Raw genomic sequence first — 21,600 nt, forward strand, 5'->3', positions numbered from 1 at the left:
TGCTGTCAACCCAAAAGGTTCTACTGCTGCTCACATTTTACAGATGCTCTGTTCCGTTCTGTATGCCTCTCATTGGACTAAGATTGCACCACAGAGCATCTAGAATGCAAAATTTTCCCGGGCCTTTAAGCGGGCCCGGACCCATGCCGTAAAGGTTTCGCACTTGTGGGGTCACTCCTCGACAGGTTTCCCACTAAAACTTGGTTCAAATCCGCACTTGAAGACGCTGTCAACCAAAAAGGTTCTACTGCTGCTCACATTTTCCAGATGTTCTGTTCCATTCTGACAGATTTGCCCCATAAAACTTTGTCTTAGGTCTGGTGATGATAGGGATGAAACGCCGTCTGAGCATTAGAATGCAGAAACAATACTGATATAACGAAGCTATAATTTAGTTGCTTTTTAGGTACAACAACCATGATAGCAAGAATAGGTGCATCATAACTTAAAATAGGCATTAAATTCCAACATCTGAGAGGGGGAACATCACCCCTCAGATTCACTAGATTGCACCAGAGAGCATCTACGGGCTAAAACAAAATCTCATGGCCCTAAAGCGGGCCCCGGACCCCACGCCGTAAATGTTATGCTCCCCCCCCCCCACCATTCAAGACGGATTGACGCCCCTGCCATATTCATTGTCATAGTTCAACTTGAAAATTACTCCCCAAACTGAAAGGTAGCATGAAGTGCAACAAAGCATTGGCTAGCTGATTATATGTTATCTTTCAATTTACAAAAACATTAACCAGTTTAGAGAAGTCACTTTAGTGGCACAACTTATTTTTTTCTGAGCAAACTGAAGTTGTACTCGATAACGTTGCAAGCACTAAAGAATGCCTCTATTTTGTAAAATAATTATAAAAATAAATGTGACCAACTGTCGTTTGTTAACGTTTATATACGAAATTATATAGACTAACTGGTGCTGTTAATATAGAGAAAGCCAATTCATTGAAACTTTTATATAACCAATCAATAGTTTAAGTAAGAGAATGGACTCTTTAAAGTTTAGATTCGTGAATACAATGTACTCGCTTTTGGCTCATACATTCTATTCACGAATCTACACTTTATCGTCCATTCTCCTCAACATAGTTTCAAGAATAAAGATTCGTTTCTTTTGAGAGGCGGGATTCGAACCAGGGTCTACAGAGTTTAAATTTAAAGTCATAGATTGTTTCTTGTCAACGCAATACTGATTTCAATAGGTCCAATCATGGAGGACGGAAACCATTTGAAAACAAGATACAACTTATTTGTAAAAGTTCAAGCTGAATAATGCTGATGCGGAAGTTCTTTCACCGGTTGTAATCAGAACAGACTTGTTTACATAATGAAAACAAGTGACGGTGGTACTTTCTGTTTAAAGAAATCGCACAACATCGGTAAATAAAAGGCTCACACTTCGTGTATCACAACTTATAAAATAACAAACCTGTGAAAATTTAAGCTCAATCGGTCATCGGAGTCTGGAGAAAATAACGGATAAACCCACCCTTGTTTCCGCACGTTTCGCCGTGTCGTGACATTGTGTTTAAAATAAATCGGTTATTCTCGATATCGAGAATTGCTAATTGTTTTAATGTTTTCTCAAGAAGTAAAGCATTTCATGGAGTAATAAAGGGAAGTTATTTGTATATCTGTGAACTTTTAATTTTTGTTATGTTCGGAAAGTGTCCAATGGCTTTAAGGATTACAGGATTGGTATATAGGAACAAACATCGTGAAGATCACAGATTTACATCAAACTTACACGGTCTAATGATGATGATAGTAGAAAATACCACTTGAACTATTTATTAATGAAATGTCATAATGATAAGAAATAAAGTCTAATTTCGCGTTTGGATTTTCTCGCTCACTAAGCGTTGTTTTCGTTTTGTTTCGCATCGATGTCATGCAAAATGTGTTTTACATGTAATCGTCCCCCCCCCCCTCACTATTTTCTCGTGACCCAGATGGCTGATCGATCTCAAACTTCTACAGGTTTGTCAGTTTATGTATATGGTGGATTACATAAAGTGCTCACTGCCAGCAACCGTTATGTTAGCAAAATCAAATCTGTAATGTTCATTTAAATCTAATCATCATCACATACTATACAACAAACTCATTGATTCACACACATATTGTTGAGATATGATTATTTATTCAAATAACTTTGGCAATATATTTCACAAAAGGTGAAAGGTGAAATAACAGTAGAATGTTTACAAGTGAAATAGGAAGAATTCGGAATGGTATTAACGAACGGTCACAAAATAAAGAAAGCAAGAAACCTAAGAGAAAAATAATAGAAATAGTTTGCGGTAAACCATCTGAAAATCTCGTTCTCCCTGAAGACAATCAGAGCATACTGATCGAAACGTCGAGTTGTTAATCACCGCTTCTTTTCAGAACCAGCACTACTCAACAGAGAGATAGCATCATGGTGTTACCGCAAAACTCTCCAAGGTATGCTTCAACATGAAGTTTATAATACAACACCTCCATAAACAATCTCCATAGTATGCCGACAGTGATAACAAGAAATGCATTGCGTCATTATCTACGCTGCCCAACGTCCTGTGGTTGAAGACCTCACATTTCCACGATATTGACCATATTGTTATATCATTTTTGCTTGGAAAATGTGTTTCCAAGGATCCACTTGATAAGCGCATCCGATAACAAACCACGCCCCCTACCGTGCCGGTGTCGCATGCAATTATGTCCTCAATGCAATACTATCCAGAGGAAATCATTGCATATTATTGCATATGCAATAACGGTTTTGCATATGCAATCGTGTCCGCCCGGACGCTGCTGCATAATGTAATTGTGTCCGCCCGGACACATTTGCATATGCAGTTGTGTCCGCCCCGTGCAAAACCGTCCTTGCAGTAAATTAAACGCCCTTGGTCGACGGAACACGTTTGCCATTTTTATTTTACAAGCTAAAAGCTAACTAAGTGCATGTCATGAATGACATGGGAAAATTTCGGTCGTTGGGTATTCGCTGCAATCATAACATACGTGAATATTCATGCTGCATTATTTACGTGGTTCAGTGCACGCACATACATGTACAGTCATGTACATGTCCACTGGACGGTTTTTTAGCCCCAGACACGATTGCATATGCAAAAGTGTCCGGAGCGGACAGTATTGCATGGCGGACACAATTGCATCATTCTGACGACACCGGAAACGAAATAATTGTGTGTATGGCCAACTTCGACTGTTCCCCTATCTTTATCTGTAAAGATAAACACAGGTTTTGGTTTTACAGAACCAGCAATTTCAGTGACGAAAGCTTTCCATTTCTTTGTTTTGATTGGTCCGAGGTGATGTTTGGCAGATGCACTTTTGGTCGTCTGCGCAAAAGCAGCGTGCCGTGTAACAGTACGTAAAATTTGACAGCGTTACGTTTCCATGTCAAATGAATGAAGATGAAAGGTGATTATGGGGGGGGGGGGGATCCGATGGACGTAAGCTCAACGGCAGATGAGATCTCTGACGTAAATCACGAGCTTCGAAGTGTGACGTCAGAAGTTCCAGGCTATGGCCATGATAAATGTTCCCCTTCCGCTGATGGGAGGTATGCGTTTGGTATCACGTGGTTTTCAATTGGATAGGTTCTGGACGTAGCCGTGACTCATAAACAGTGACGATTTTATTAACTGTGATCAGCTTAATATAGCTACAAATTGAAAGAATCTAAAATAAGGTCAACCACTACAATTGCCTCATTGAGTTGACAAAACTTTAACAAGACTTGAAGCTCACCAATGCTAAAAAGGTTCAAATCATTGATAAACTCGACTTCATTGACGCATGGAGAAGAAAAAATATAGTTCCATGATAATAATAATTTATGTAGCGTTTAATACCAGGTGGAACAAGAACCGACGAAAAAAGAAAAAAAATGACTATTTAAAATAGCAGAAACTGAACAGCTTAGATGGATTTAAATAAGTGTGTTTTGAGAGCGGTTTTAAAAGAGTGTAGTGTAGTGGAGCATAGAGGAAGGACAGATAGAGTGGAGGCACGGATGTTCTAATATGTTTGTTGTATAAAAATGTAAGTTCTATGACTTACTCATTTAGTAAAGTTAACAGAGTTGTAGGACCTTCTACACATTTTGTATTCAAAGGAAACTGATAAATATGACAGTAAAAATTGGTTTAGATGCTCTGGTGGTCGAAATTCGTAAAGCAGCAAAGTTTTACATTATAAAGTTATAAAGAGTAAAATTAATTGTATCAACTTATTAATTAATATTAATTGCACATTCTTAGGGACGAGTCAAAATGTATTTAATATAGAAGTGAGTTTAACGAGAATAGTTATCTTTGGCTCTACACTAAATTACTGTTGAACTAAATAAACCAATATCAATTCATGTGTTATCATTCTGTATGTGTTTATGTGTTATCACTGAGTATGTGTTCTAATACTGTATGAGTAGTCATTTTAACCTTCTGTATGTGTGACTATTCTGTATGTTGTATTACTATGTGTTTGGTTTCATTTTGTATGTGTCATCATTCTGTATGTGTTTTCATTCTGTGTGTGATACCATTCTGTATGTGATCATTCTGTATGTGTTTTCATTCTGTGTGTCACCATTCTGTATGTGCTATCATTCCGTATGTGTTTTCATTCTGTGTGTGTCGCCATTCTGTATGTGCTATCATTCTGTATGAGTCAAGTTATTTGATTCTATTATCTAGTTTTCAAGACACATTTCATAAAAGGCAGATATCTTTAGGCAATGACAATTGTTATATAACTACATCACATTACAGTCCAAATTGACCATGTGATAGTCACAAACTTCAGCACAGATTTTCAAGAACAAACTATGTCTTAAAAAGATGTCCATGTTCAAATTCAAAACATTAGTTATTCAAAATAAATTTATAAAAGTTTCCTTCATTCAAGCTTAACTTTCTCTCTTCTAAACCCACCCATTAGTGGTAAAAAATAAATTGAATTAATAATTTATTCCTATTTACAGTAATTTAATTTTCAAATTGTACTTATTAATTACGAAGATCCAGAAAAAAAAGTTACAGTGTATAAATTCAGCATGGGAAAAGATTATCCAGCAAGAGCACACTCATTTTAAGGCAAAATTCATAACTTGAAAACACCTTTGGCACTTTAGTTTTGTTGTTGAAAATTAACACTTACTATTTGGTATTACATACAAAATAACAACTTAAAGATTTTTGGTCCCAAACATTAAAATACGTATTTTTTTGAGTGAATGGTATTTCAAAGAGTATCACCCGCTCTAACGCAAAAAAAGTTTAACTATTACTTTTAATGGTCAGGAACCATGACAAAAATTTAAAACGTTTCTTATAAAACACATAAGAATTGGTCACGTGATATATTGTCGGGATCCCAACAAAAAACTAATTTTTTGCACTTTATTTCACTGCTACTAATAATTGGCGGACTTTTTCGACCCCCATCAAAATACCTATTGAATTTTTAATCAAAGTTTTCAGGTCAAATCGGCAAAAAATCTGACATAGCATCTTTAATAATGCACCGGATATTGTTGAACAAACTTTCTTAAAATTCTGTTTAAGATACTGTCAATGCAGTAAAGTACATAGCCCTTTGCCTTCTCTGATATTTCACAGAGTTGCTTAAATTAAGCTTAGCACAAAACATTTCTGTTTACCGGTCAAAGATTCCAAGCCAAAACAATATGTCACGCAGACTGTTTTTGATTGGTTAAACCTTTTTTTCCGGAGCAAAAATTGACATGTTCTGCCCCAACATCCCCTGAGAGAATCTTTGGTGTAGTTATCTATACATGTGTATTGCTTCCAGTCAAATTCAACAAACTGCCATTTTAGAGGCATCAACAACAGGGCTTTCCTTTTTGGTTTGGTCAAACACACATGTCATATTGCTACTCGTCTAAAGCCGACTAAGGCAACAATGGAAGACTTATGGGGCGCTTGGTGGCAGCAGACTTACCAGGTCGAATCCATTGTTCTTAGGAATGTACGCATGCTTAGAACTTTGTTACAATGGCAATTTACCTGGTAAGTCTGCTGCCACCTAGCGCTCTAAAGTTTCCCATTGAGCTTAGCGTGCTCCGTTTTGTCATTTTACACTATGACAATCTAATCTTCTTTTTGACAAACAAATTATCTTCACTGAACAGTAGTACTACCATTACCAAATCATCTATTTTTCTTTATTTTTTTATACTCAAGAATAAGATGTGGAGCACATCTTCTTATTTTAATTTATTTTACCTGCTCTTTGATTTCACATTGAATCGCAACAAACATGTACTGATGTTCTTGAGTACAAATAACGCAGACTGTACTGTAGTTCATAACATGAACCTCCTGACAATTTACTTGGAAAGGTCACTCCGTTTCTTTTTGAAGACAAGCCTCTTTACTCCTCTTCCAAAACTCTTTAAGACGATCCTCGTGATTCGCGCAGAATCGACTGAAGTCAAGGAGCAGCCGTTCAGGAAACTTTTCATCTCCACATGAGCTTGTGCGCCATCGTTTGGTGAGCAGGTAGTTGGGTACCCAATTGTATCCCGCCTCTGCAACCAAATTCGACGTCCACTCTTGTGACTCATTGTTTTGTGTGATGTCATCATTTGCTGGGCTCTGATTGGGAGATGAGAAAGGGTCCTCGAATGCTGAATGTTGATTGGTTGGTGGGTAAATGAGGACAAGAACCATGCCTGTCATGTGGATGTACTGTATGTGGTCTTTCTTTAGATTTTGGTAACTCACTGAAGATAGATGGCCAGTATCAGTGGCTTTGATGAATCCAAACCTAACAGAGGGGAAACCAAATGTATTTTAAATAAAAAGTTTACAAGAGATAATTCTGATGACTCATTTCTTGCATAAACCAATCAGCTTTGAGGCACTTTCCTCAGCAAAGAATAAAAAGGAAACATTTTTCAACCCCCCCCCCCCAAAAAAAAGAACAAAAACAATTAAGCAATTTAAATAATGGAGAAGGCTACAAATAGTACACATCATATTTGACAACACTTCCCCCTTTCTGATTCATAATAATATAATAATAATAATAGTAACAGCATTTATAAAGCGCCATATATCCAAAAAATTGCTCAAAGGCGCTGAAATACTTTTTGTTACCTGCTATTCTGCAGCCTGCTATAGAGTTACAATGATATTAAAACGAGTACTACTATAAGAATATCTCTTTGATCAATGAAGGTGCAACACAGAAACAACTTGTTTGATTATTGTCCTTCCAGGACACAAAACAAAACCAACAAAAAAATCATTTGCTAAAATAATTAACCTGTCTTCAATTAAAATTAACAATTATATCCAATTAGTATCATGTAAGCAACAAAAATAATTGCCAGAAAAATACGTTGTAATTGGAGGAAACAAATGGAGGAAAGTCAACAAAATTCTGGGTCAGTGCATAACATCTAGCAGAATAAACACAAAGGCAAAAACAACCAGCCATAACACTAAGGGTTGTTTAGTCATCAGGTCATGGCTGAGCAGTCTAGCACTGCGGACTCAAGCTCTAGTGTTTCTGATCAGCAGAGTCTGGGTTTAACACGCGTGTCCCTTAAAGGCAGTGGACCCTTTCGGTAAACAGTATTGTCCAAGGCCCACACTTCGTGTACCACAACTTCTATATCAAATAACAAACCTGTGAAAATTTAGGCTCAATCGGTCATCGGAGTCGGGAGAAAATAACGGGAAAACCCGCCCTTGTTTCCGCGCGTTTCGCCGTGTCATGACATGTGTTTAAAATAAATCCGTAATTCTCGTTAACGAGAATTGTTATTGTTTTGCTGTTTTCTCAAAAAGTAAAGCATTTAATGGAATAATATTTCAAGAGAAGTCTTTCACCACTACCTTCTGTAAACCCTGTAAGTTATTTGTAAATCTGTGAACTTTTTTTTTTTCCTGAACCGAAAGGGTCCAATGGCTTTAAGCAAGACACTTTTATTCCAGCCGCATCCAACAGCGCCAGCGCCAATAACAGGGTGGATAAAAACGTTAAATTACATAAAATAGCAACAACAAAAAATAAAAAATAAATCAATACAACTTAACAATGGGTGCCAATGGTCTACAATGGTCTACCCCGCGGTGCTCACTTGGGTGAGCCCCTGACAAGAGCTAAACGAACGAGCACTCATCGCTCTCGCAGTGACGTCATGCACCTGGGTACAGCCCCCAAGTGACCCACTCCACAAGCAGGGCACTGGGGGCTGACCCGGGTGAGCCACCGAAATGACGTCAAAGCTATTCAAACGCACCGAGGGCAGACCCGGTCGACCCACCGAGGCTAATCGAACGCACCCTATAATTGTTTCATCCTCTGTATAAGAAGTAATGCCATAGGTCCCATGTGTTGTGTAATGCAAGTAAGAGTACCCAGTAGACTTATCGTCGAGCCCTTGGTTTGCTACAGTGTTTCAGGCATAGTTGCCTATAGGTTGCACTACAGCACCATACACGTATCAACCTTTACAAGTGCTGTTTAAAGCCATTGGACCCTTTCGGTAAACAGTATTTTCCAAGGCCCACACTTCGTGTATCACAACTTCTATATCAAATAACAAACCTGTGAAAATTTGGGCTTAATCGGTCATCGGAGTCGGGAGAAAATAACGGGAAAACCCACCCTTGTATCCGCGCGTTTCGCCGTGTCATGACATGTGTTTAAAATAAATCCCAAATTCTCGACATCGAGAATTGATATTGTTTTACTGTTTTCTCAAAAAGTAAAGCATTTCATGGAATAATATTTCAAGAGAAGTCTTTCACCACTACCTTCTGTAAACCCTGTAAGTTATTTGTAAATCTGTGAACTTTTTGTTTTTTTCCTGAACCGAAAGGGTCCAATGGCTTTAAGCAAGACACTTTTATTCCAGCCGCATCCAACAGCGCCAGCGCCAATAACAGGGTGGATAAAAACGTTAAATTACATAAAATAGCAACAACAAAAAATAAAAAATAAATCAATACAACTTAACAATGGGTGCCAATGGTCTACAATGGTCTACCCCGCGGTGCTCACTTGGGTGAGCCCCTGACGAGAGCTAAACGAACGAGCACTCATCGCTCTCGCAGTGTCGTCATGCACCTGGGTACAGCCCCCAAGTGACCCACTCCACAAGCAGGGCACTGGGGGCTGACCCGGGTGAGCCCCCGGAATGACGTCAAAGCTATTCAAACGCACCGAGGGCAGACCCGGTCGACCCACCGAGGCTAATCGAACGCACCCTATAATTGTTTCTTCCTCTGTATAAGAAGTAATGCCATAGGTCCCATGTGTTGTGTAATGCAAGTAAGAGTACCCAGTAGACTTATCGTCAAGCCCTTGGTTTGCTACAGTGTTTCAGGCATAGTTGGTTAGAGCCACTACAGCACCATATCAACCTTTACAAGTGCCGTTCAAAGAGGTGCCATAGTAACAAACTAAGCATATTTGTCTTAAAGGGGCTGTATCAATTTGGTAATCACTCCTAAATTTAATTAAATTATTCCTCCATGATTGTATACATCAGCATTTATATAGGTTTGAAACAATCAAACGATTCCAAAACCAAATGTATCTTTTAACTTTAGCAACAAGCTTATATAATGCATAAGTGCTTAATAATATAGATAAAGTACAATATAGATAATAAATAGATAAAGTACCATTATAAGAACTGCTGATTATTTGATTATTATTTATTAGGTAATTACAAATTTTGAGCACTTTCGACAAATCCCTTTTAACTGAGCTTCAATGACACATCCTGGTGTATCCATTTACCTTTTCAAAATGGCCTCCTGAAGTAGATGCACTCTGCTCATACGACTCACAGGGTCGAAGTCCTCAAATAACCTTTGACCTTCATCTGACCCGAGACACTGGAGGTCAAGTTTGATGAAGCGAGGACAGGATAATGGATTGTTAAAGTAAGGGCACTGATTGAATGCATCCATTGGAGCTGGGATGAGATGGTAGCCACACTGGACAGCTTTACGAGCCCATCCCTGCAACTACAAATAGAAAGGAGGAAGCCAATTAAAGGTGTTTGATAACTTTTGTAGATCATGTTTTTGACATGGACCCCTACTCACTGTGAATGAAGATGTATGTAATATTTCACCATTTTCTTGTCAGTACCTCGACCAAGTTTAATAGAGATGCTAGTTTCCTGCTTAGCAGAAATTTGTAAACAACAATTTCTGCTTAAAGACACTGGACACTACTAATCATTGTCAATGACCAGTCTTCTCACTTTGTGTATCTCAACATATATGCATGAAATATGACAAACCTGTGAAAATTTGAGCTCAGTTGCGAGATAATAATGAAACAAAAAAACACCCTTGTCACTCGAAGTTGTGTGCTTTCATATGCTTGATTTCAAGACCTCTAATTCTAAATCTGACGTCTGGAAATCAAATTCGTGGAAAATTACTTCTTTCTCAAAAACTATGTCACTTCATAGAGAGCCATTTCTCACAATGTTTTATACTATCAACCTCTCCCCATTACTCGTTACCAAGTAAGGTCTTATGCTAATAATTATTTTGAGTAATTATCAAACCTATACAGGTTTATGAACTCTATAGAGTACCAGTTCCTCTGAACTTTGCAATGCAACGCTAAATGATCTATCCTCTAAATATGCTCAGTGAAAAGTAAGGAAGCTGAGGGGGGGGGGGGGGGGGTGAAAATGTGTCCCATTCATTCCTAATTGATCAATCACCCTTGGAGAGGGCCGCCTTTCAAAGGGGATAAAAACAGGAAATGAAACACAGTCATAACAGCAGGGTTTAAAGGGACTGTACAACACTCCAATCAAGCCATGGTCTTCACAAAGACATTTGGTAGTTATTTGCTAAGCTACACAGTTTACTGTGCTTACTAGAAAAGAAAAAAAAACAGCAGGATTTAAAAGAATTGTACAGCAATCCTGTCCAATCCCATAATCTTCACTAAAGACCTGCCTATGTAGGCAATTTCTTTGCTAAGCAGATTTTAAAAGCAGGTTTTAAAAGTAGGTTTACTCTGCTGACTTGTAATAGAAGCTGGGTTTAAATTAAAGGGCTTTGATACCTTTTGCAGATCAAGTTTTTGACCATGACATGATTCCCTACTCACTGTGAATGATGACATGTGATATAATTTACCTGTAGAGGCTTCATTGGTTGAAAAGTTGAAAAGTTTTTTTTTTTTTGGGGGGGGGAAGTGAAAACCACAAAGCAATGATTTCAGGGGGTCGCGTAAATCCGTTGTACAAGCTTAAATATTGTTTTCGTCTCACTGACTCTGAGACAAATATTGTTTTGTGAAATTGTTTTACTCATTTCACAATGATTAAACAGCTAACAACTGGTAAAAGAAAGGACCACAATCCAAAAAAATGAAAACACAAGACCCATACAGGACTTTCCAAACAGTAAAAATGCATTGACATTGAGGCAGTAGATACAACAGTAAAAATGCATGGACATCAAGACAGTAGATACAATAGTACAAATGCATTGACATCAAGACAGTAGATACAATAGTACAAATGCATTGACATCAAGACAGTAGATACAAAAATGTACTTAAAAGGATGCTACAGTGAATTCAAATAAAACAGTTAATTTTGCTGTCATTTATTTCTGATTGTATTGAATATCAATAAAATGTGTTTTGTTTATTCCCGACATATCTGACTTGCGTAATTAGGGAATAAGTCATGCCCTCCCCCCTTTTGTGGATTGTTACCGCCCCCTACCACGTCACGCCGGGAATTCGAACATATTGTCGGCAAAAAGAGTCTGGTCCCTAACTACACGCGCCTAGGTACCAGGCCACACAGTGCACACTATGCACACAGCCAGGGGACCCGGCGGCTCGGGTTACCGACATGACGTCGCATTTAGGCAAATGAAGGCTCCCTTTTAGGGGCGGGGTGGGTTCCCCTAATCTCTTGAAAACCATTTTTAAAATACTTGCGCATTTAATAAAAAATATAAAAAAATATTTCAGGTTTAAAAAGTCATGTTTAATCGTTTAAATGAATAAAAAAAAAAACTGCAGCCACCCTTTATTACTATCAGGAGAAGAACAATTAAAACACATTTAGTAAAAAGTTTGTTTCAAAAGATAAGACTTCAGAACAAATTAAATACTTCAAGGCTATCAGCACTCCTAATGTGAAATGAAAGTTTGTTCCAGAGGCGGGGTGCACTAGGGTGTTGTGGCTGAGCGGATAAGAGCACCAAACTCAAGCTCATGTGATTCTGTTTATTATCGTGTAGGTTCAGGAGTCGATGACACTTGTGTCCTTGAGCAAGACCCGCTTCTCTCCACCCAGGGGTAAAAGGGTACATGTGAGGGCAGAGAGATGGTTCTTGTGATTGATTTAGCCGAGTAGCGCATATTTGTTGCACAGGCTGTATACTCCCCAGGGAGCTGAGATGGTTTAATGACTGATTTAAGGCTCAGTGGCCGGGGGGTAAAAATGTTGGAAGCGCTTTGAGACAACCTTTGGGTGTGAAAAGCGCTATATAAAAACTGGTTACTATTATTATTAAATTGAAAAGGGGTTTCACACTTACCACTTCCACCAGTAAGCTTGGAGTGGATACCAGCCACTCCACATCCAATCCCCAGGCACTGTCAGCTGAGAAACAACCGTTGTAGTTGATATGACACCATTCAACACGGTCTGTCTTGTTGATGTAACTATCGAATAACAGGCTTTTTAGTGACGCTGGTTTAGTGGCTGCAATGAGGTAGAAGAAAACCAATATTTCTGATTTTAAACTTTGTAAAGAACCGTGATATTTAAAATGAATTTTTTGTTGATTTTATTTCTTTATCACAGTATACTTAACACAATAATATTCACTACAAGTTTAATTCAATAAAGGTCCACAATGTACTTTATTTAAATGCAAATAGTTTTCTTAAAGCTTAAAAATCCAAATAATTTGTTTTTTTACAAATTGGTGAAAACATTCTTATCTCAGGGTTTGACTTCACAACCAGCTACAGGGGTGAGAGTCATTTGGATACAAATTCAAAGGTATGGTCAAATGATGCCATTTCTACTGTTTGGCAACCCCTGGAGTTATACAGTAGATTCCAAAGGAGCTTTTGGAAACAGTATCCAAAGCACTAGAGAAGTAGACCAATGAGCAGGATTTCTTTATTTGTGGGAAACAATATTGTCTGAATTTCTTCACCAGGCCGACATAAAAAGTCTGAATTCAGCCAAAAGTCTGAACAATCTCATCCCTACAGCTAAGATTATTCTAAACTGTGTATCAATCTATACTGCTGAGCAAAGAGCAGAGCTGCCAACCTTTGCATCTTGCAATCAGGAAGAGTTTGTACAATGATCTAGGAGATAACAAGAGGAAAGTTTCCATAATCAGGGAGATTTTCAAATTTGGTAAATAAGGGAGGTTTTTAAAGGATTTGGGTACTTTTTGTAACACAAAACACAATGTCCACAGATTTACATTAAACTCACACCGTTTGAAGATATTGATAGTAGAAAGCGTACCTTACAATATTAGTTGCTGAGGTGTTGTACCTTTTGAGAAATTAGTATAACAATGTCATGAAAATGTATTTTTGCATGCTAAAATAATTTTCCTCTCATGATCACCGAGACGAAAATTATTTTCATGACATTGTTTTACTCATTTTTCAAAAACTACAGCACCTCATCAGCAAGTAGTATTTTCAGGGAAGCTTTCTACTATCATCATCTTCAAACTGTGTAAGTTGTGTGTAAATCTGTGGCGTTGTGTTTTTTGTCCTACAAGAAGTACAAAGACCCTGTTTTTAAGTTGAATGCTTAGCAAGTTGGTTACAATCTCTTACCCTGGTGCATGAGGGACCTTCTTTCTTCAGTCTCCTCAGAGTCCGTGCTAGCATCCGGCGACATCTCAGCAAAACTTGACATGATCTTGGTAGCAGGAGACACTGGGCGTGGCAAGCAAGGTAACAGGAACTCAGGGACCCTCTCCTGGGCGGGGTTTACTGGGGCAGAGTTATTGCAGACAGCGACCTCAAACCACGCATTCTGGAACTTGTCACTGAGGGCGCTGTTGTGATGAGCTAAGGATGAGGCGCTTTGCCTCGTTGGAGATTTCTTTGACTTTTCTGGATGAGAGAGAGATAGATTTTCTCAATAATTTAGGAAATTATTCAGTCAAGTTTTTAAATTCACAATAAAGAGAGTTTGAAGTACTACTTCCATGCTAACTTTAACATCGGACATCATGTTTGGATGTACACACATGTACCAAAAAGTGCATCATGTCTTTGTTACAAAGCTCCAAAGCACTTCAAACCAAGGCCCTCCCTGAGTACATCTAAATCGTTCACCAAACGATTGCTTAATAATAAATACTGTAGATTCTCAATCAGACTTATATATATTTTTTTTATGACAGATTGCTTAACATCACAAGGCCAGGGACGACCACGGACGGCCACTTCCAGTAGAGGGCTACACTCAACTGCCAACCGGGGCAAGTTGCCACCTACTTTTGTGGATGAAACAGGGTTACCCCCTTCACAGTCTGACGGCCACGGAGGGCCACTTCCAGTAGAGGGCTACACTCAACTGCCAACCGGGGCAAGTTGCCACCTACTTTTGTGGATGAAACAGGGTTACCCCCTTCACAGTCTGACGGCCACGGACGGCCACTTCCAGTAGAGGGCTACACTCAACTGCCAACCGGGGCAAGTTGCCACCTACTTTTGTGGATGAAACAGGGTTACCCCCTTCACAGTCTGACGGCCACGGACGGCCACTTCCAGTAGAGGGCTACACTCAACTGCCAACCGGGGCACGTTGCCACCTACTCTTGGGACTGGAACAGGGTTACCCCCTTCACAGTCTGTAAGGATCTAAGCATGGTAATCATCAACTAGCAGCCTATCATTATTTCCGTTTATAGCACATTGTGACAAACTTGAACTCGCATCACGTTGGCACTTCATGTAGTTGTCTGAACAGTATTGGTAAAAAATGCCTGTGATGCCTAAGAACTTAACGCTGGGCATATTTGAATCCCCGTAATGGCGGAAAACACTGAGACAGGACATCAGCAATCCAATATTGCAAACATCAAGCAAAGTTGTTTGGTAACATCAAGGGGTGCAGTACTAACTTAATCCAGTGGAATCATGCAAAAGGAGCAATACGTCCATATTAAAGTAGGGTAAGAACAGCTAGAGAAAAGGGCAAAATTTCAAGAAGCTGTTCAGCAGTAACTGCTTGACAAAATTCTTTGTTGAGCAAAAATTGAGTGAGAAACCAGTCACACAATGTTTACTTAATGTAATTGTGGCTGATAAGCAAAATTTGTTGGTGCTTAGCAAGTGGGCCCGAGGTAAAGAAGTTAAAGACAGTGGACACTATTGGTAATTGTCAAAGACCAGTCTTCTCACTTGGTGTATCTCAGCATACATGTATGTATAACATAAAAAAGCTGTGAAAATTTGAGCTCAATTGGTCTTTGAAGTTGCGAGATAATAATGAAAGAAAAAAACACCCTTGTCACACAAAGTTGTGTGCTTTCGGATGCTTGATTTCGAGACCTCAAATCTTAAATCTGAGGTCACAAAATCAAATTCGTGGAAAATTTCTTCTTTCTCTAAAACTACGTCTCTTCAGAGGGAGCCTTTTCTCAGAATATTTTATGCTATCAACCTCTCCCCATTACTCCTTACCAAGTAAGATTTTATGCTAATAATTATTTTGAGTATTTACCAATAGTGTCCACTGCCTTTAAATAAAACCATTAAATTTTAAAATAATAGTTTAAATTAGTGTAACCTTTTAGAGGTAACTCCTCTTTGAGCAGCTGATAGAAGTAAGAGCCATTCCAGAATGGATGACTGGTGTTACCTGAGGCGTGACATATCAAACCCTCCTCCGTCATGTTCTACCAATACATCAAAAATACATTACAATCAACAAAATAAGACATAAATGTTACAAACAGGTGTAAGTGACCCGGGTGAGAGAGGGGGAACTTTTCTTAATCATTATTTTACGCCACTGTTGGCAAAATAGATCTTCAAATCAGGTAAAACAAGGGGCATCTAGACTTTAGTTGTCATTTTATCGACAACAAATATTACTTCTGACTAAAATGCTTTAAAAAAAAAATGGGCTGCCTTTACAATGTTAAATACTGTAAGGTTCCGTGCATTGCAAAAGGAATGCATGAGGGCCGTCTGGGTTATTTCAATTGAGGAAATTAAATAAAAACTGTGAGGTCTTCTACATCGGTAATTATTAGATGAAGATCTTTAAGAACAGCTATTCTAAGAAACTTCTTTTGTTGTCGATAAAGTGACTTAATTTTTAATTTCCAATAACCGTTTTTAAGTTTAACAATACCTGGAGAACCTCAACAGCTTCACTCTCACTGACATCGGTTTGGAAATTGGATCTTATCCAATTAACACCCTCTACGGCAGAAAAACAACAAGCCGGGAGATTCCGTTGGTCCATCGGCAAGAAATACAGTCCATCTCTACAGAAAAAGGTACAGCGTGTTTCATTTTAGTTATGTTTTTATTGTGTATGAGAGAGCAGAAGAGAATTAGGATGGCGCAATAGTTTAAGAAAAGGTTAGGTTTGCACCACTGGGACAAGTTTAATAACTTGATATCAATAACAAATGATAACAGGCTTTACAGTAATATTATGGTCGACAGTTACCAGGGAAGTTATAAATAACACAACAATGTACAAAAACAATTGAAACATTGACATTGATGTGAAACAACAAGGCAGTGTAACAATATTGCTAGTAAAAGCAGTTAAGGAAAAAAAAAATACAAAACTACATTGAATAGGCTTCCATACATCTTGTTGACAGCCTGTACTAGGTTCTGAGGTTTCCAAATCCCAGAATCCCTGCCAATCAAGAAGTTTGGCTGAACGGAGAGCCAGTAACTAGTGGAACCTTCATGCATTGTGTAATTCTGGGGTTACTTCTACACTTAGAGCTCCACCAGAACTTGAAATTGATGCGTTAAGCCACTCTGCAATGACACGCCAAGTAATCTTAATAATAATAACAAATTCCAATATAGCTCATTTCACAATAAACCGTATCAATGCGCTTTACATTAGGTGTCCTGGTCATTGGGCCAATTACACCCCTTTTTAAACATTTAAATGTTCTCAGATCCCTGGGGAGAATACAGCCCTGAGCTGCCTTGGCGCTCTAAAGGCTTTTTCATTCACAACATCAACATCTACCCTCGCAGGTACCCATTTATAGTAAAGTATCTTGCTCAAGGACACAAGTGTCACTGGGATTGGAACCCACACTCCGGTGACTTAACCACTTAACCAATTTGATGCTCTTAACCACTCGGCCATGACACTCTGCACAAACTTAATGGATGTGAACTTACTTTTGGTCTCTCATGGCTCTAGCAACCTCCCACAGCGGTGTCAGAAGAGCCAGCTTTGATCTCTCTAACTCAAGTCCTTCTTCATCCCAACTTACTCCTCCATCAATCACCTCTTTCAGGCTTCTTGGTGGTGTGTCTGTTCCTGAGACATGAGATGGGGTGCTTGACAGAGGGGTGGTAGAAGGTGACTGCCTGCTGGAGCTAAGGTTAGCAACGGCGAAGTTCAGTCCCTGAAACATAACACGTTAGGGTAGGGGTTACTCACTATGAATCAAGATAAGGTATGGCAATGGTGATGTCACTAAAGCTGCTACTCCTGGTACTATACAGTACGTACTGTATAGACTTCTGGACAAGTCACTAATTGTCTGTAGCGGCGATAGCGTTCAGACTCTCCCTGCGATTCCATCAACACTTGCAGTATACAAGTGTAGACCGTATTGAATAACCCCTTTGCTGCTATGAAAGTCGCCATCTGGTAGGTCAAACCGTATGCGCGTCTAAACGCGTACATGTTCATCAAAGAAACACACAGCACGCAGCATACCCAGGTTGATTTCTACGGCACAAACACGCACACACACACGCTCGCAGACGCCATCTTGTAGGGCTTGTTCTTGAATGTCAATAGTGTTCTGACTCTCTCTACGATTCTCGCGACTTTGGCAGTGATTTCGTGAGACTTCAGGACCCATGCAAGACTACTGCTCTGTGCAGTCTATTCTAAAGAGAGAGTAGTCAGCAGCCAGCAGCTTCATGCGAGAGCAGTATTTGATCGTGGAAACCTGAATCATTACGCCACCATCAGACTTGACTATCACCACAGAAGACCATTAACGACTTGTCCACAAGTCTAGGTACTGTATGAGTCAAGATATTCCACTGAAGGATACTTTGAGCTAGTTTGTTTCATTTTTAATGTTTTTAGGTTTTGGACTCCAGAGTTTATTTCAAAAAAAGGGGCCCTTCGTAGTGATTTCACAACAGTTTTAGAAAGTAATTTATCACGTTTTGATGTGGAAAAGTGTAGAGTGGATTACAATGTACAAAAGCTGTAAAATCAAGGGCCCATGTTTGCAAGGCTGGTGAACTTGTTAGCAGGTCTGACTCAAGAAAAAATTATATAATAGGAAAAGTGAATATGTAACTAAAACAATCAAGCATTGTAAATTTATGTTCTGAAAAACACTTACCATAATACATTAGTGTATCTAAACAGAAAACATAGTTGTCTGCATTTTTGTCCCATAAAAATTAGTAGGAAGTTTTTTATTTTAATCTAAAACTAAATGCTGAAAAAACAAGTGATTTGAGTGAGTGATATTTTAAGACACACTGCACAAGGCCAGCAAAAACAAAAACAATTTGAAATAAGCCATTTGCAAGTTAAACTTGAATAATGTCTGGTACAACATGTACAATGACTTGTTTAGTTACAATGCACCGCTTACATTTGAATTCCTCAGACTATCGAGACAGTTGCTACGCCACGTGATTAGGGGCAAGCTTTTGTATAGCAACCTCCAAGATTAGCAATCTCCAAGATGAGCAAACCCTGGTACCACTGTGCCATACACATCCATTCAGAATTGTGTATGAGTGTTCACACCCTCTTTTACGTAACTACGCAAAAGCTTGCCCCTAATCACGTGGCGTAGCAACTCTCTTGATAGTCTGAGGAATTCAAATGTAAGCGGTGCGTTATAACTAAGCGAGTCATTGTACCAGACATTATTCAAATCGAACTCGCGAATTGCTTATTGAGGATGTCAAAACTTACAAATGAAATCTTCAAATAATTCTAACAACTCTGTTGAAAACAAACTTTAAATTAAGTATGAAATGTTAATAATGAGGGCATGTTTTGGCAGTCGAGATCAGAGAGTAGATAGTAATAAAATGAAATTGCTGCCTCGTCGAAAAACAACAAGTTTGTGAAATGTTAATAAATGCAGGAACTATTGAGTACTGCACTCCTTGAACAATGATAGTCTCGTCCATGTTTTTTCCTATCCACCCATCAGGACCCAATTTCATAGAGCTTCTAATTCTAAGCACACAAATTTGCCTAGCATGAAATTTCTTCCTTGATAAAAACAGAATTACCAACCAAATTTCCAGGTTGTGCCTATAGATTTTTACTGGTATTCAGCTGTCTGAAAATCATGCGGAAATATGGTTCGTAATCCTGTTTTTATCAAGACAGAAATTTCATGCTAAGCAAATTTTTGTGCTTAGCAGTATGAAATTGGGCCCAGCCCTAATGCCTAACAATCTTATCGCCATAGATTTCTCACAAAAGCCCAATTATTACTGATCTCAACTGCCACAACATGCCTAGCGTTAGTACCTTGACACTACCGTCACTGTTTTTCCTGCAGTGGGAATGGATAGCCAAGGAATGCCTTCGATGTTCGCTACTTTTCCCAGGTCCAACTAATAAGCTCGATAAGGAGCCAGCCTACAGTGTTATAAGATGTTATGTTAGGATTAATTAGAACAGGAGGTAAGCCTGGTTCATACTTCCTGTGAATGCGATTGCGATGCAAATGTTGACAACACAGCTCTGTTTTCGCTGCAAATGTTTTACAGCGCAATGAGCGCATCTTTTAAGATTTAAAAATCTTCCAAAATGTTTGTTGTAAATATGTGACATCTCGTACTTCCTGTGAATAAAAATGTGGTGCAAATGTTGACAACACAGCTCTGTTTTTTGCTGTGAATGTTTCACAGAAGTTCACAGCACATCTCAACTCTTCCGAAATGTTTGTTGCGAGTTTGTTAAGATAAAAATTCACAACGCATTTGCATTCACAGGAAGTATGAACCGGGCTCTTTGGTGCACAAAACCCTAAGACAATGGTAACATGGGCACATCATGGGACTTTTTGAGGAATACACCAGTTCTACTCTTTTAAGAAATATCATTAAGCAAAACTTGGGCAAGTAACGAGTATACAATAATGCTTAATGCTTAAGTTGTGTATAGGGTAAGAACCAACTTATTAAACAAAAGTCGAATTTTATTTATCTGTTACATGCTTTTTTTTTAAATAAAAAGAATTGCATATGGAAGAATCTTTAAAGCCATTGGACCCTTTCGGTAAACACTATTGTCCAAGGCCCACACTTCGTGTATCACAACTTCTATATCAAATAACAAACCTGTGAAAATTTAGGCTCAATCGGTCATCGGAGTCTGGAGAAAATAACGGGAAAACCCACCCGTGTATCCGCGCGTTTCGCCGTGTCATGACATGTGTTTAAAATAAATCCGTAATTCTCGCTAACGAGAATTTATATTGTTTTACTGTTTTCTCAAAAAGTAAAGCATTTCATGGAATAATATTTCAAGGGAAGTCTTTCACCACTACCTTCTGTAAACCCTGTAAGTTATTTGTAAATCTGTGAACTTTTTTTTCTTTTCTGTACCGAAAGGGTCCAATGGCTTTAACTGCATGTTTTTAAAATAATTTTTCCATAAATTTGTTGAACTAGTTGTTGACTTTTGTAAAAGTTTTCTAAAAATTACTATAAGCAGAAAACATTTCTGAGAGTAATTGTCCACAGACCATTTTTACTTCATAAAACAATTCTGGAAACAAACAGTCAATGATGTACCCTTCCTTCAAAACAAAGTTAGTTTCAACATTACTCGTCAAACAAAGTTAACAAATATTTTGAACAAACATTCACTTTAGTTTCAAATAAATATAAACATGGGTGACTTCAACTCAGTGATTGTGATCATCTTGTGAAATATAAAATTTGAAACCACGTAAAGGACATTTGACACTACATGTAGACTGTGCAAGTCTTGCGCTTATTCAAAGATTGGGACCCATTAAAGTGCGCAAGCTTCTTTCCTTCTCGCAATGTGCGTGGGACCAAAGTGGTCCCCAAAATCTTCCATTACGCCCGGGACTTGCACAGCCTGTCAGGATAACACAACAAATCATCACTTCAACTAAAACACTTCAATCAAGTCAAATGCTTTCCAAGATGGTGCTAATTTCAACAAACTAATTGCAAATGAGAGTATAAGCGCTGGGTTTATAATTTACCTAGAAGCAAATGTGAAGCAAACATTTATGACAAATCATCTATACACTGTTTTTGCTGTGCAACACAAAGATAATTGCTTCACTTTTTGCCGTTCACGAG

The 21,600-nt window shown here is 38.5% G+C and overlaps 1 protein-coding gene across 2 annotated transcripts in view; it reads right to left on the bottom strand.

The window, feature by feature from the left end:
- Positions 1 to 2,141: 2,141 nt before the first annotated feature.
- LOC139939083 (GATOR1 complex protein DEPDC5-like) overlaps positions 2,142 to 21,600 on the bottom strand; it is a 57,390-nt gene continuing 37,931 nt past the window's right edge. Inside the window, exons 24-31 of one of the 2 annotated variants that reach the window (XM_071934817.1) lie at positions 19,787 to 19,897; positions 17,437 to 17,666; positions 16,409 to 16,544; positions 15,839 to 15,947; positions 13,873 to 14,154; positions 12,597 to 12,763; positions 9,805 to 10,034; positions 2,142 to 6,813 (exon numbers count right to left, since the gene is read on the bottom strand). In XM_071934817.1, the coding sequence (XP_071790918.1) occupies positions 6,387 to 6,813; positions 9,805 to 10,034; positions 12,597 to 12,763; positions 13,873 to 14,154; positions 15,839 to 15,947; positions 16,409 to 16,544; positions 17,437 to 17,666; positions 19,787 to 19,897 (1,692 nt within the window). In that variant the 3' untranslated portion in view covers positions 2,142 to 6,386. The remainder of the gene's footprint in view (positions 6,814 to 9,804; positions 10,035 to 12,596; positions 12,764 to 13,872; positions 14,155 to 15,838; positions 15,948 to 16,408; positions 16,545 to 17,436; positions 17,667 to 19,786; positions 19,898 to 21,600) is intronic. The other variant, XM_071934818.1, reaches the window with a different exon arrangement.

This window comes from Asterias amurensis, chromosome 6 (genome assembly GCF_032118995.1).
Source record: "Asterias amurensis chromosome 6, ASM3211899v1".
Taxonomy (NCBI): Eukaryota; Metazoa; Echinodermata; class Asteroidea; order Forcipulatida; family Asteriidae; genus Asterias; species Asterias amurensis.